Raw genomic sequence first — 16,323 nt, forward strand, 5'->3', positions numbered from 1 at the left:
TGAATCGTGTTTTCCTATTCGTTTTCAATGACGCCCCACGCGAATAAAATTAACAAACCAACAAGTTTACAGTACCATTAGACGATCATTACAGAATCGTTAGAATCCACGTACGTATTACCATATGTCTGTTCTTTTTTGCCTTGACATTACGTTTTATACCGATAATAATTATGCAACAGGCGGTAAATTTATTTGTCAGTCAGTAAAATGTTTTTAAGTATATCTTGCAGCTGATAATACATCTAAGTCCGCCCGCAAGTTAAATGACATATGCTTCGAACGGAACTTAAATTTATTTTTTCCATTCTAATCGTATCGCAACAACAGCTGTTATGCATGAAACTTTTTTAAAACGTTCATTGGACTTGTGGTAAATAAGAATATTACGAATTATACGTCGGAGAAAGAATTTAAAAAGCCATGCTTAATTCTAAGTAGCTTTCCTATTGATACATCGATCACATAAAAATCAGAGATTGCACTTCCATTTCATAAATGGGGAATAACACTGAAAGCTAAAAGATTAGAGTAGGAATTCCCGAAGAAATGGGAAAGAAAATTAACTTCATCCCAGTTAACGTATCACGATGTTTAAATTGATAAATTATCGCACGCTTCGTTGAAATTCCAATTGCGAAGGCGATTACCGATCTTGCGAAATCAACGGCGAAAGATCGGGCCGATAATAATACTGTTGCGTTTTCTAATGCAGAAAAAGATAAGAAAAACACCAGGTCGGAAGTACCAGGAAATGGAGGGGAGGTAGACAAGAAAAGGCTGTCGACATGATACGTTCTCATATTTCGTTCGCGCGAATTTAAAATGATCGGTCAAAAACAGAGAAATATTAGTCAAATATTAATTGCTATCTAGATTACAGCAAATACGCGCTAACATTTACTTTATTATTACAAAATATAAAAATAACAAAGTTGAAATGCAAAAATTGTCTTTGGATCCTGTTGCGATCCTCCAGTTTTTATATTTCAATTTTGCTCTCATTACAGTAAACAAAAAGTATATTTTGTAATGGCTTAAGAAGATTTCAACGTAACATTTTTGAACGAGAGATCATGCACACCAATAAGATCTTTTTCATATTTTGTTAAAACCTGAGATATTTTTCTATGTTAGAAAAGTACAAATGGATCGAAAATGGTCGAAACAATGCAGCTGGATTAATGTCATGAGGTACATAAGAAGCTTCATTCAATTTAAATTCGTCTGGCTGATTAAGCAGCAGAGACTACTGTATCAAAACATATTTCCGTTATAAACAAGAGCGAAAGCGACGAAATAAATATCATTGCGAATTTTATTACATGTTGGTTATTGTTGGTTATTTAACGCAAATTTACGTGTTTAATTACCTCGTACAGGTATAATTAGCATAATGACCGGTTTAAAATAAGGCCAAAGAATAGTTTCAGTCAAGAGTCAAGTCGGCAAACTTTTTCAACGATTCGAATCGACTTTTCGGAACGTCAAAATGCGCGATCGAAACTTGAGTAATTCTGAATAACTTTGATCGCGACAATTACATAGTATCGCGTCGATAAAGCAGCTTTTCATTTAGAAAGTCGTCATTCCTCGATATAAATCGGAGATCTACACGTGAGACTGGCATAAATCAGGAGAATAAATGTTATGATGTTTTTGATTTGCAAACTCGACACTGCGTCATATTTCCTCCAACGTGGAAACGTATTACTGTTTTATAGCAACAACATTCTTTCTTATAAAAATACAAACAAAAGAACCTACTTACGAAGTACAAGGCGTGTATGTTTGTCTGTACCGTTATTTCAGTTACATCGATACGACGATTACGTTTCTAATTGAATAATATATTCTGATGTTTGAGAATTAAAATGGAAAACTCTCGACTGATCGATATAGATTTTCCTTTCCAAAAGCGTCTGCTTTACAGATCTTCTAAAATATATGTTTATGTAGATAATACTGATCGTTAACAAAAGGATATACAGCGAAAAAATCGAAAATCGAGTGAAACAAAATATTAGCTCACAGAATTAAATGTTCATTTCCTGATAGAATAGCAGGATCAGGTGAAATGTAAACCTAGCTCAGAAACCATCTTCCGTACTGGGAGAGATTACGTCTAACCAGTGAAATTGATTAAAACAAGCAGTATCGATAAAGCTTAAAGCAAACAGCAATTCGGCTGTCCAATCTATGCGGTTAACAATTTTCAGGTAGCCCGTTACAATTCGCACACAGTGGATACAACGAGTGGTTGCGTGCGATCTTTATCCCGTAAATATCTAATAAGAAATACTCTTACTTCTCAGACGAGGTAAAAGTCGGTACTCGTTTGACAGGTAAACGTACAATGATCAGATCGTAAGCTAAAAAGCGCAGACAAACAAAATGATCGGAGAACTTCGAAAAGAAAACAAACGAAGCGAGAGAGTGGATTACTCACACTTCTAATATGCGATCGCCTTTTCGTACACCGGCTTTCTCAGCAGCACCTCGAGGTAATACAGCGCTGACATGCTGAAGCGGCGCGTACAATTCTCCGTTGATGCTTCTGAGCTGTCCACCCTCGCTGACCTGACCGCGTACATTGAACCCAAAACCAGTCTCAGTTTTGTAAATGATGACGCATCTTGGCCCCTGTCCGATCGGATTTGTCTGGTTTACCGGGTGTTGAGGCACGCGCCCGTTGGTGATCATCGTCACGCTCGCGTTTCTCGTTACGTCCTCGTTCGCGGCTGGCAAGCGCTGCACCTCCGACTCGCAGTCCGCCATCTTACTCTCTGACCGCCCATTGATCTTTCTTTCATACGGAAATCCGCCGCAAGACTGCGCCTGTGTAGCCCGTCTAGCGTTTCTCTTTCTGTTTCCCTCTCTCTAGACGTCTTTCTTTCTTCCATGCTAATGAGTTTAGTGGCCGCCGCCAGAGGTCAGTCTTTTGAATCAGCTGTTACCGCCAATGTTAACATTCTCTTTCTGTTTGTGAAATGATCTTCTTACTTTCCTTTTTATCGTTTCCATTGCCATAAATACATAATAAGTGTGTTACGTTGTTTGTGTGTAAATCGAATCGTTGGATTAAGATGGATGTCATCTTGAAGAATCGTTACCTGTCTTTTGCTAACGCTGTTGGGATGATAATATTGGAAAACATAGAACCAGTGGACTCGTGATTTGAAATGGAGGACTAAGGTATGCAGTAATGATGTAATTTGTGTGTTGTATGTTAATTGTCATAAATATCTTTTAATCGCAAATATATTTTAAAGTTATGATGAAAATTTAACCGTTATTTTTAAAAATTACGAGATGCTGCGCTGGTGCATCGGCGACGCTGCGCATGCGTAACACTTTTAACCCCACTGCAAAATAACTACCATCTGATGTGATTTGAAATTTCAAATTGCGGATGTAAATTTGAATCTTGGGATTTTAGAAACCATAGAAACATACAATACCATTTATGTTTGTAATATATTAAATAATTATTAGATACATTTATGTGCGATAGTTGTTTTAAAGTCATTCATATGTACAATATTTCGTTCCAACTCTTAATTTAAATCTCTGTTGTTCGTAATATCTCAGTACGTTTTACCTTCTATGCTTGAAACAAGAATTTCAATTTAATTATAGAATAATTAGATTTTCGATATCGATTCTTCTTTCCCCTTCATTTCTAACTTTTTTATTGTACAAAATCCGAGCGAATATCAATTTTTTAAATTATATTTCTAGAAAATGTATATCGTCAATGGAACTTCAGAGGTGCGATTTAGAGAATCATAGGACTCAAATAAATTACCAACGACGGTTGAAACAACGTTTTTACAGGAATGAGAATAATCGAACAAAGAGCAGAGAGAATACTGATCGCGCGAAAAGGGATGATGTTGAGAATATAAAATTATATAGGATCGTAATACTGTTGAATTGGTTAGTTTAATCTATCTGTACCCTTACTTTTTCGATAATGCGCAAGACAAAATTATTCTAAGGGGTTTAGAACATACGTTACTCGCCCGAGTACCTTACAAAAAACTTTAGTACCTGTTCCGGTAGTTTCTTTCTGTTTTTGCGCATTTATCTTCGGTATACCGATACACGTCTGAGGATATTATGAAATAGACACACACAAATAACTACAAAATCACACGTTACATCCACACTTAATTAGAATGAAAGAGAGCGAGAGAGAAACGACGAAAACATCGGGTCGGAATTTTCTTTTTCATTCGAAGAAAATGAGAACTCGATAAAACCTCCGTATTCACAGACTGCACTTGTTCGCAAATAAAAAACGAATAAGAAAGAGAGAAACTTCGTGTTGAACGAAAGAAAAATGTACTTTTTGGCATTGTGTATTACCATAATATGATGTTTTACGCGTATACTTTGAATATTTTATTTTATTTTTTCTTCTTTTTTTTTTTTGCTTTTTAATCTCAAAGGAACAAAAAAGTACTATGAAAAATTTCGTGCTTTTCCTTAACTTAACGGATCGTTACGACTGACTGTTATTATGCAACTCTCTTCTTTTCCTCCTTTCTTTACATTTCCAACTAGCAGGTTCTTAGAAAGTGAAACCTTGAGAACATGGAGGTTTAAGTGAACCATAAGACTTCGTGATAGTATGTGCGTATTATGTACATCGTATGAATACTTTAAGATAATCTTTTTAATAAATATAATAGATAATATAAAAGGGCACTGTGAACTAATTACAAACGTTAGAGAAATATAATATAATATAATATAATAATAGCAGTAGTAGTGGTAATAATAATAATAATAATAATAGTAATAGTAATAGTAATAATAATTATTATAATAATTAGTAATAATAAATATGATTGTACGGATAACATGCCCTTTTTAAGGTAACCCAAGAATAGGAGGAACGTGTATACATTAAAATTGCTCGAAACTTATTTAAGTCTGACTAAGCATTTAGTACAACAGCATTTTTTCCCGTTTATATAAAATTCGAAGGTATTCCTAACAAACGGTTCACTATCGATAGATCTGAGACGACGTATCGGTCGAAGTGACCCTGCTAAATTTTGCACATAATATACAGACTGTACAGAAAATACACGCATTGGGTTCTGGGCAAAGAATTTTCTCGGCAAAAAAAGATTCTCGTTCCAATGAGTTCATTGGTATCGTCTAGTGCGTAATGGCAAATCAAATCGAATAAATTACAAGATAAGTCGAACGGTAAATCTAGATTCTAGATCATGAAATTTAAATAAAACGCAAAACTCATAGTTAAACGTTACGCTAACATGGCAGCGTTCTTATAAACAAAAAACAATTATAAAATCGTATATCGAGAGCGATCTAAACGGCTATCACATATTATATTCCGTGATATAACAACAAATTCACGATGTCTCCGTTAAAATTCGTATCATACATTAAATTTAAGACGCAAGAAAAATTCATTGTAATATCAATTGCCTTTGTAACAACAATTTAGTATTACGATTTTCTTGCAACTATCATAATATACATTCAACAAATAGACGGTTAGACAGAGTGTTAGCTATAAATTGGACATCGATCGACATCGACATTCAGGATTTTTAAATCGTTTTAATAAGAAATTCTCAGATAAAACATCTATGCAAACACGGTCTCCAAATAGAATTTCTACTATTCTTGTTTTGATATAAGCGTGCTTCATTTCACAACGCACCTTTAAAAAACCTTTCAATGTTGCCTTTAACGAGTAAATGCTAAAAATTCGTATTAAAAAGCGTTTGCATCTACAACAGCGCTTTTGGACACGCCCTCAAATTATATCAACATTCATATACTTTCTTTGTGTAAATACATTTCGTTTTCCGGCCGATAAGATTACGTTGTTGAAAAAGCTATCGCGAAATGAAAGTTAATATAACGGTATTGATCTATTGATTCACCGATTAATGAAATCAAAAATGTATATCTTACGACACTTCGACAGTATCAACCTAAATATTTAATGGCTCGAAACAAGTGGTCGATTCTCTAAAAATTTCAATTGTAAATCACACTGTTCTCTTTCTCTTATTCTCGTATTATACACGAAGGCTTTCGTGGAAGAGCGCGTTTTGAATTTGCTTGATATCTTTGCACTATGATCTTTAAAAAATCCTACCGTTGCTAAAACGAAGCACGTTTGATTCTCGACGTATTCATTCGCCACTTTTAAAGGTTCAACTTCGTACGACTTTCCTAAATTTTTTCAACGTTTCATCGAATTGGAAGTATTTTTAATCTATGCAATGATCCCTGTTTAACAATCCCTGTAAGAGAATCCCTTTATAAAGTGTCAGCCAACTATATCCAGACGCGATTCAATTGTAATTGTTCTGAGACGGTGTAGGAGATAATCTTTGGTTACCCAAAAATGCCTATTAAATACGATCGACGATTACTTAGTTCCTGTATGACGGAAGCCGTTGTAACACGTTATAATATATTTGTAGGTCTTTAAATCTTACATATCAGTGACCGATCGGCCGCTTAAATTATATCGTCCATAGTTTTGTGATTTTTCGCAACATTCATATCTTTTTTTTTTTTTTTTTTTTTTTTTTAAGTTTCATTATACTTAGGTCTTCATCCTTAATAAATCAGTTTTACAACTTTAACCCTCTCATATAAAGATTCTATAACAATATATCCTTCAAACTTTGTACTTGATAATTTAATTTTTAGACAGGCGTTCAAAGTATGAAAGACACGTCGTAGAAACAACAAAAATCAGCTAGCATTTAGTACAAGTTTAACAAAATAGGCTCAAGTCCTATCAAATCGTAAATGACGATAAAAATGCGAAACTAATTATCGTAACGGAGAGTGCAATTAATCGTGGTTAGAATATAAAGTACATATTACGCGATAATGCAAGTGGCGATAAACTAAGCATACTATTATAGAAGAAACTACTATTAATTATTATTTATCTATCAAACGTATTAATTCATATAGTAGTACACTAATATAATAAATAAAGTCTGTATGAATGAAACTGCATTTTATCGGTTAGAGCGCCAAGTCTTGTGACCTTAACTCTGGTACGCGTAACACAGAATATAAGAAAAATTCTTTAAACCTATGAAATAGCATAATTCACATACTTGTATACATTATATATTAATTTAATTGACGTAGTAATTGTTCTCAAATGGAATGTTCATAAAGTAAGACGTTTCATACTTTACACGTTTTAAATAACTCGTAGTCATCTTTTAAAATGTACAATAAAATTTACATATGAGAGGGTTAAACTTGGACCGGCATCCGATTGTGCCACGTTTCACGCTATTACTCGGACAGCCGTTTCTAATTGGCACTGTTGCGCCACTTAGAACGTCATTTATTCTTAATATCGAATCGCTTGTTCACAGAGCAAAATACCAAGGAACAAAAACGGAAGGTTTCTGTTCGCACATATTGGCCTTGAAAGAACTAGTCTTTCTTTAAATATTCTCTAAACATATAGCCTAACATAAGAGTAGAAATCTGAAATATTACATCAATGGAGATGATAGCAAAAAATAACTTTTAGTTATTTAAGCTAGAAATAGGCTATGTAAGGAGATTGTTACGCATATTCGGGAAGAACATCAATCTGGTACATGATAATAAAGGTTACACCCTAATCAGAATCTTCTTCTACGGTTGGAGGTAACATAGCAAGATGTTGTGAACTAAGTATGCCTCTGGAAAGCGCATACTCTGCCAGAGCACGATGACAGAAAACGTATTGGTCTGGCATTTGAATACTGTAGGCCCTCTGTGCTCGGATTTTTTCCACAGTTCCACGAATGTCTACAGTTCCAGTATCTTCTAGTCGCGATATGCAAATATCTAATGTGCAAAATGTTCCTAGAAAAATAACATCCCGCGATAAGTATCTTTGTTGTACTCTCTAAACGTTTTCTTTGAAACTCGCGTGAATAACGGTATTTATACCTGTCCTTCCTATTCCGGCACTGCAATGAACAACTATAGGAGGTCCTCGCGGATGTCCAGCCCACGTATCCCCTCTACTAGCAAGTAATTTATTTTGTTGTTGTCTTACTAAGGCTAGAAACTGTAACAGAGCTCTGGCCGATTGTGGGACACCATAATCTGGCCACGCGGTGTACAGCGTATGGCAAACTTCCCTTGCCTCGTCAGTCTAAAATAAAAGCATAATGTATTTATCGATTAGAAACTTCTAAACATCGAGAGTGTCAGTTCCCGTCCTTGAAAGTTAAGCCAACACCGAGACATACCTTGTTGTTTGTAAGAAGAAGCATCGATATCGTGTACTCGGGATTCGTATCGACCTCAAGAGTGGTTACTGTAAAACCTCCCGCTTGTACTTCGTCTCCCGGTTCCGGACCCCAATATTGTGCACATTTCGTGCGACCTCTTTCCACCACTCTAAAATCCATCAAAAATTATGGATACTCTTCCGGTTGAATATCAAAGCAATCAGGGAAATGTGCCTTTATCGACCTACCTTGTGGTCATAACGACAACGAGCGTTTGCTGTTCCCAAATCATTCTCCAGAAATCACCGCAAGTTTTCGGCAGCGGACCCTGTGTGCTAATAAACGCGTTCTTCTGTTTGTAACCGTCAACAAAATTAGCATTTATGTAATCTGATGTAGCGTCCCCGTCTACTTGCGACAGGCATACCCTACTGTGATCGTAGCAAAGCACGTCTGTGTACCGGTTCTTCGACTGATTCGATCTTAATCTGAAAAATGTATCGAAAATTGTTTGTCAAACGACGATTCGGTGATAATCCTACGAAACATATTTCTCAAAGAATAACAGCCTTCGCGTACTTTGCATTATTGAAGGAACCTTCGGGCGGTCTTTGCCTAATTTCCGTGTACTCCGCTATGAGACCTGCGCGTCCTCTCGAATGAATCTCTTCGATCAGTTGTTCCATGGTAACGGCCTGAATGCCGAGATCCCCGTGTAAGCTATCGTCGTCGCTAAACCCTGAACTAGCTGAGGACGGAGGCTGTACTGGAGATGGTGCCTCATCGGTTCCCATCCAGATATCACCATTCGTAATCTCGATATCTCCAATATTGGAGATACCATTTTTAACTTTGTTTTTATCGATTATAGGACTAGTTGAGCTACTGACCGTAGTTCCATTGGGATTTTGAACCGTGTGGTTTTTCAATGTGGGCGAAAGAGGAGTACCCACTCTAGGGGTAACCTACACATATAAGAAATCCATGAATCATTGTTGAAGAATTCTTTTGGCATCTACTAGAACAAATGGACGCAATTAGAATACTGACCTCACAAAGCTCACCCCCTCCCCTGTTTGTCATGGATTTAAGACAGTGGAGAAGCCATGCCTCATGCTGTATCTCCAATGTGCCGCCCAAGCGATGCGGTAATGATTCCCGCGGGATATGTAACGTTAATTGAGGAATGGATACGGTGAATACTCTGTCCCTCAACTTTTCACGCACGAATAATCGAAGGATCTTGAAGGGTGCTTTGAACCACAGCGGTGCAGTCACTATTAAGACTTTTTTTAATTTTGCTGGATAACCACCCTGAAACAATACGTCATCGTTATAGTACGTATACTCGACCGAAATTATTGTAGTTCAATATTTACATTTTCCATCTTACATGCGACACCGTAAAGTATAAGACCATATGCTTATAAACGAATTATTTACGCAAGTAGTCAACTGCAGAAACAAAGGAATAAAAAAAGAATAATCGAATAATCGATCAGTTTATAACATACAGTTTATTTTTATATAACGATACTATTATAAAAAAAAAACATTGTGTGCATCGCGCGCGCGCGCGCGCGCGCATCTGTGTGTGTCTTAAAGATAAAAGATATTAAAAAACGATCGGTTAACGCAAGTGCAGGATTTATTTTCGAAATGGAGCGACTTTCAAATTTGACCTTTGCAAGACGATGCAATAATAGAATGGTATATAAACCGAGAACTACGTTTTAGTGCCAACTGCAAGCAATCTTCGAATATATGTTTTACACGCGAAGGGGTTTCGTTCTAGAGGAAAACTACGGAATTACGTGGCACGAGTTTCGATCCAATTTAACGGTAAACCTGTCTTATAGGCTAGTTACGCGTTGCATCAAACGATGCAAAATTCAATTGAACTGGGACAAACGATTCATAGGCGCGGGGTCGACGAACATTCAAGATTTCAGATCAATAGGAACGTGTAATGCGTGAAAAATTCTTTCTCACTTCTGGAGTTGTGCAAAATGCAGGAAACACGGTAACTCAACCCTCGGTACCCTCTGTGATGTATATAGAGGGCGGAAGTACCGTAACGGCAACGACGTCAGCAGCAGCAGCACCACTACATCTTTACGATCTTAAGCGCATAAACTCTATTACATCGAAACCCCGCGAAAACACAACGAAAAGGTGTCGACGACTTGAAGCTGTTTCGAATCGATTCAGAACGATTACCGATCGCTATACAAACAGATTTCCTATATCGAAGATCGTGACAGATGAAAATCGGGATCGAGGAAACTACATACGAGGGTATTTTGGTGTGATACGAGCACTTGAGCACAATCAATCAATAGATTAGAATTTTCGTTTACCGTATGTCGCGAAAAGGTGCACTGTAAGCGAATATTTTATCGGACATCGATGACACGAGCTCGTTAGGCGATCTACCTATCAAACGACGGATCGTAGAACGTGGATTATCTAATGTACGAACGAAGCGCCGATGTAACGATAAATCGAGCGCTCTCGATCGGCTTGAAATTCGATTAATCACCAGGGTATATCCAGTGGTCGTTGAATCGATGGAATCGAAATCACTGCCGACACTGGGTCAGTCAATCGATAGCGTGAAATTAGAATAACCGTTTTCTACGGTTGACGAGCATAACTCGCGCTGCTACAGTTCCCGATTGTTACAACGTCATTCTCGTGCCGCGAAGTGGTTGGTTCGCGTATTCGGATGGAACAATGCGACGATTCGACAACTCGAAGAAATTACAACGATCCAAACGGTGGAATCAGGTTGTAACTTCTTCCGATCTGTGCACGATAATGACGCAAAGGGGTCACGATGATTACTGACCACGAGCGTCGCGACGTTATCCCGCGTATGCGCGCATGCGCGCCAACGACCCCTTCTTTTTACCACCGCTCTAGCATCCCTTACACGAATTTCTTTCTCCCCCCTCCCCCGGCAAAGGTGCGATCCTACGTGCGGTGACGTATTATGTCAGTGTCTCTCAACCCGAGGACCTATTCTTGCTTCATGTCCGATACTTTGGTAATCAGAATTCGCTGAAATATATGAATCGTGTTGCGTACAACCCGGGGGTTATCAACCTCTAAAACTCGCCACCGCTAAAACTAGAACGTTCCGCATTATTTTTAACCGCAAGATCTGACTACGTAAACAAAATATCACCTTCACCGTGTAGCACCTTTTCCTAGTTTTTAGTGCGAACGCCCTTGAGGAACGTGATTCGAAATGGGCCACGCTATTTTTACCGTGATACGAACTTTAATTTATCAGTCCATAACCGATGAAAAGACGAAACTTTATCGGGAAAAGTAGTAGTCAGTCCGCGACCGATTATACGCTATAGACGGGTATAATAGAGCGGAAAATGAAGGAGTATCGGAACGTTATTAGTCGAATAGAAAGCGATCACGTACCTTTATGCATTTTCCTTTTATATACTTCCCCTAGACACGCGTTTCAGAATAGAATTCTACTTTATCCCCGGTTCCTAATAAATAATCCGACTAAACTGATGATTATTTTTACCTCGGTGCCCGGTGACGTAAAAATGTTTGTTAGAAATAGTTTCACGAATATCCTATAACTGCGTCATTTCGACCAAAACCTTTGAAACTCCCTTGCCTCGCTCACAATGCGCGGCTCACTGGGCAATTGCAAGTGGGTTTCCGTGAAGCGTTAACGACCCCTTAAACTTCCCTGTTCTTTGAGATACACCCTTCTATGTACCCCACCAGCAGACGCTTCGGAATTACTTTATGTATTGCTCCGTATTATATAATCGAGATTCTAAGCGACCCGCTCCTTCCCTTTTTGCCACCAACTAGGAGGTACCACGGTCCAATACACGCGTCTCAAATATTTTCTAGCGTGCAACGTTACGCATTCGCATATTAGGCTAATCTTTTTCACAGACTGGCGACACATGCGTGCATTACACGGTCTGATTTCGTCCGTGGTACGAATAAAAGCCAAAGATGTTGATTAAATTTCCTGTGTAAAGATAATGGCCTACATTCGGAACGATCCGTTGCTACCAACAAAGCCTCTTTGTTTCTCGGCGCTCTGTAAACTCCGGACGTAGATTCGTGAATGAACCAAGGTGAATATCGAGAATGGTAAATTTGTTAAGTCGCGGGAGTATATATTAAGTTTCTGTCAAAGTGTAATAAATTTATTTATTCAGGATTTAACAGTGTTTATAATAACTGACTTAAATTTAACGAGGTGTTTCATCATTCTGGCGCTATTTTTTTGTATCTCGATAGAGTTAAATAATAAATATATGTAGGAGGGATGCGTAGATCGTTTTGAGATCGCGCGTGCACGGGTGTGAAACTTACCTTTAAGAGGGTGAGAATCTTTTGGGAGAGGTCATAGTCGAAATTCTGGTATTTGCTATCCGACATGTCATAAATAAAAACCAGACCGTGCTTTTGAGTTTCTACACTTTCTAGCGCTGCATCTAACTGGTACACCACACCCTGTAACGAGACAGTGAAAGTTCCATTATTAATAATTTACAACGTCTCTTATGGTATGATCTTCTATTTTAAGTTTTTAAGTACAAACTCACTTGTAACGTTGTCTGGTGCGTGGTATTTTGTGGAAGGTGTAAATGTGCTGTAAAAATAGCTATGGCTGCCCCTGTAGCGTCCCTCGAAGGCTACAACATTTTCACAAATGCAACGTATAAACATCATGTAATCGAAAACGCCAGATCACATTCAGATTCTTTTCAACGAAAATTAGAAACTTACTAAAACTGTAAATTTTCCTGTGCGTAATTCACTGAGCAAAGGTTCCTGAGTAGGATACAAAAGTGCAAGACCCTCTCGCCTTCTGGTGGCTTCGTGCTGTTCGTACAACGCTAATGCTCTCGCAACTTCGAATTTCCTCGCTGTTAAAAATTTCACAGCCGTGCTCCACGATACTGGACCGGCTCTTCTTCCAGCCCGGCATTTATTAACTGCTTCTATAAATTCTTTCGTGGCCTGCAAACACAACGAGATTGATCAGACATTTTTCAGCAAAGCAGATCTTGTTAAATTTGAAATTTATTTCACGTTAAATTTAACATTAACATAAAACATCAACTGCTTTCTCCGCTTAAATGGTTCTTTATATATCCCGAACAAAAAACGCTAATTCGCAGAATGCGCGGAATTCTAATAAAAGGAAGATGATCATTAATCAAAAAGAAGATTATACGAGACACGTTTAGAACAATGGGATAGTCTCGCAACATTTCTACACTGTCGAAACGCGTAACAGTCATTCGTCAATGATTTGTGTACATGCCCTGGGTACCGATATAACTTCCGGTGCCCGACTACCTACCCACCGGCAACTTCCGCCATAGTACGCTCGCCGGGGACCGGTGCGGTAAATGGATAGATTCATTCCAGGGTCAAGAAATTTAATATCGTAAATCGATACTTTAATAAAGCTTTGCTAACCGACAGTTCTCGCTTTGTTTTAATTCCAACGTCACGTTTTGCTTATGAAAGACGCACACGTTCTATTTAATGCCACGGTTGAATTTTTAGAGCGGAAGATTCGTCGTTTTCCGCGACGCAGACCTTATAAAGCCACAAAATCCTTTTGTTTATCAACCGCATACTATTCGATGATTTATTTATCACGGTATATGACAATTTTTCTATCGGAATTGTACATAAATCTTGACATATTCGCGAGAAATAAGATAATACGATGTTCCGAAAATTCTCAGTCGGCAAAAAGATCGAACGTTATTGTCACGATGACAATGTCTAGTTGTACAAACATTGATGATTAAAGCATGATGTACACACGCGAGTCTATCTATCGCGTTTGTTTAACATATTCAACGTTGAGTAATGTAATCGCAGTTGCAATTCGTCGAAAGACATTCTTGAAGCTCTATCGAGCAGGAAGAATTTAGTTCTTTTGTCACTTCCGTTGAAAATTATCGGGAAGATTCAAAGGATTAGCGCCAGAGAAACGAACAATGTTTATATTACGCGGTTGTAAACACGTACGTGGTGTAGGGATCGAAGTAAAAAAAGATCGCGATCGATCGTTTCGAGATGTCGGCAAGATCGGTTGAAACAACTTTTGGACACGATATATTTTATACGAATATTTTATAATCGCTTACCTGTTCTTGCTCGACAGTTAACGTGGCTGCCATTTTGACTTAACGCACTGACATAACCGAAGAATCGCACTAGCACGTACTTATTTTCGACTCTATCCTAACGATCCTCTGTCTGTGGCTACACATTTTGTTTCCACACCAAAACGCACAACACTATCCTTATGACCGATTGGTCGAAGCGATGACAGAAACAAGTAGATCGGTCCGGCACTCGTTCATTGTCCGACGCTTGACACAGCTATAGCAGAACCGCTCCGACCCGTTCAGACGCTCGATCGTCTTTCTCTCCGTAGGTTGAGCGCCATCTTGGAAGCGTGAGTGTGTAGGCGACACTATACCATACTATACATTAACTACAGATTTGTACCATAGTTTATCGGACGCCTGTCCTTCTCACGCCGGATATGCTATCATTGGCCGAGTATAGTTAACGTCGAAAGCCTCTCTGACTCCCCAAGTCTTATACGATTTCGTGCAAATTCAACGCCGGAAACAAGCCAGGTGTGTTTTGGAACGGAAGCAGAATCGTTGTTAGTATATTATAATCCGGACACGTATCGGTACGTGTTTCAATGCGCGCGCTCGAATACCAGTCACGTATACATTAATATGCTTTCAAAGGATCTTGCAGAGTTTTCGCAAAAAAAGCTCCAAAATTCTTGCGCTTTATAAATTGTATCAGCGAATTTGTTGACGCACGTCTGGTAGATACACAAAATCAATTTTTTGTCGGTAACGTGGGGCAACGCAGTCAATGAACGAGCGGTTCTTCCTCGTACTTCAATCCCGTTTTGAACCCAATTTGAACGTTTCAATCCCGAGCGATATATGGATCGAAATTAATTTGAATACGTCAGATGCCATTGACGTGATTGATATTTTAATATCCTGAATACCACGGCGTTAATATGTACTACGATGCGTGAGAGAGATCACCGTCGAAACGTTGCCAATAAGCAACAAGTTAGCGTGCGAGCTATACGCAACAAGTCTCATAATAGAATTAAGTTTTTGTACGTTTGTTCGAACTTGGGAAAACAAAGTTGGACGTATTTCTTCGTATAAATTCGATTCGTGTCTAGGAGCGTGGTTAAATGTAACGAATAAAGGTACGCAGACTGTATTTTTTTTTTTTTGTAATATAAACATTTTTCTTATTCAAACGTATGTTCTTACATTTACACAGTACAAAAAATTATACTCAGACCTGCCGGCCCGCGGTTCATAATTGCTATGACTGGGGGCGACCGGTGATGGGGTAGTGTAGGACTTTGGGGGTGGATATTTTGTAGGAGTTTTAAGGGCTGTACAATTGTCTCATCCATTCCACTCCGCCCCCAATACACGGCCCCTTGTTCTCATTCTCGCTCTCACTCACTCGTGTATTCTTCCCGGAATTTCGCTCAAAAAAACAACACACGCACGCGTTTATGCAGTTACATACAAGCAATCTTTCATAATCACCCTCATTTATACACTGACGTTCGATAGTCGTGCTTCGTATCATGTTCCTATTCAGCAACATTTAAATATCGGTATTTCTTCGTTATAATTAATCGTAATAATGATAATCATAATAATTAATTAATAATAATTAATAATGGTATAATAAACTATCTATCTACGCGTGTAAGGTGTATTCTTTTGTCCATAGTTTATGGAGTGTGTAATCCCTTAAAGCCTAACTTTCTTTCGTATTTATATATGTATATGTATACATATAAGTATGTATAAATGTATTTACATACACGTAGCGGGAGAACGAATAATAGCTTTGTCTGCAGCAATAATACACAGAGTATGCCTATTTGCTTTTTTTTTTTCTATAACTTTATACATCGTCGTTATCATCAATTATCATTATCATAATCGTCGCTTGTGAATAATAAGGGTACTTT

At 38.0% G+C, this 16,323-nt stretch overlaps 2 protein-coding genes across 2 annotated transcripts in view; both read right to left on the minus strand.

Annotated features, from left to right (window-relative positions):
• The window catches only part of LOC126924949 (sorting nexin-27), a 16,041-nt gene extending 13,222 nt beyond the window's left edge, over positions 1-2,819 (minus strand). Inside the window, exon 1 of the mRNA XM_050740006.1 lies at positions 2,450-2,819. Within this exon, the coding sequence (XP_050595963.1) occupies positions 2,450-2,778 (329 nt within the window). The 5' untranslated portion in view covers positions 2,779-2,819. The remainder of the gene's footprint in view (positions 1-2,449) is intronic.
• Positions 2,820-3,458: 639 nt separating this feature from the next.
• LOC126924941 (tyrosine-protein phosphatase non-receptor type 9) lies at positions 3,459-14,754 on the minus strand. The gene is made up of 10 exons (XM_050739995.1): positions 14,426-14,754; positions 13,044-13,277; positions 12,860-12,949; positions 12,627-12,767; positions 9,309-9,572; positions 8,838-9,223; positions 8,507-8,746; positions 8,277-8,427; positions 7,972-8,179; positions 3,459-7,884 (listed from the first exon to the last, which is right to left on the minus strand). Exons 1-10 carry the CDS (start codon positions 14,456-14,458, stop codon positions 7,655-7,657), a joined length of 1,977 nt encoding a protein of 658 aa, XP_050595952.1. The 5' UTR covers positions 14,459-14,754; the 3' UTR covers positions 3,459-7,654.
• Positions 14,755-16,323: the final 1,569 nt, after the last annotated feature.

The sequence above is a fragment of the Bombus affinis genome, chromosome 15 (assembly GCF_024516045.1).
Source record: "Bombus affinis isolate iyBomAffi1 chromosome 15, iyBomAffi1.2, whole genome shotgun sequence".
Classification (NCBI taxonomy): domain Eukaryota; kingdom Metazoa; phylum Arthropoda; class Insecta; order Hymenoptera; family Apidae; genus Bombus; species Bombus affinis.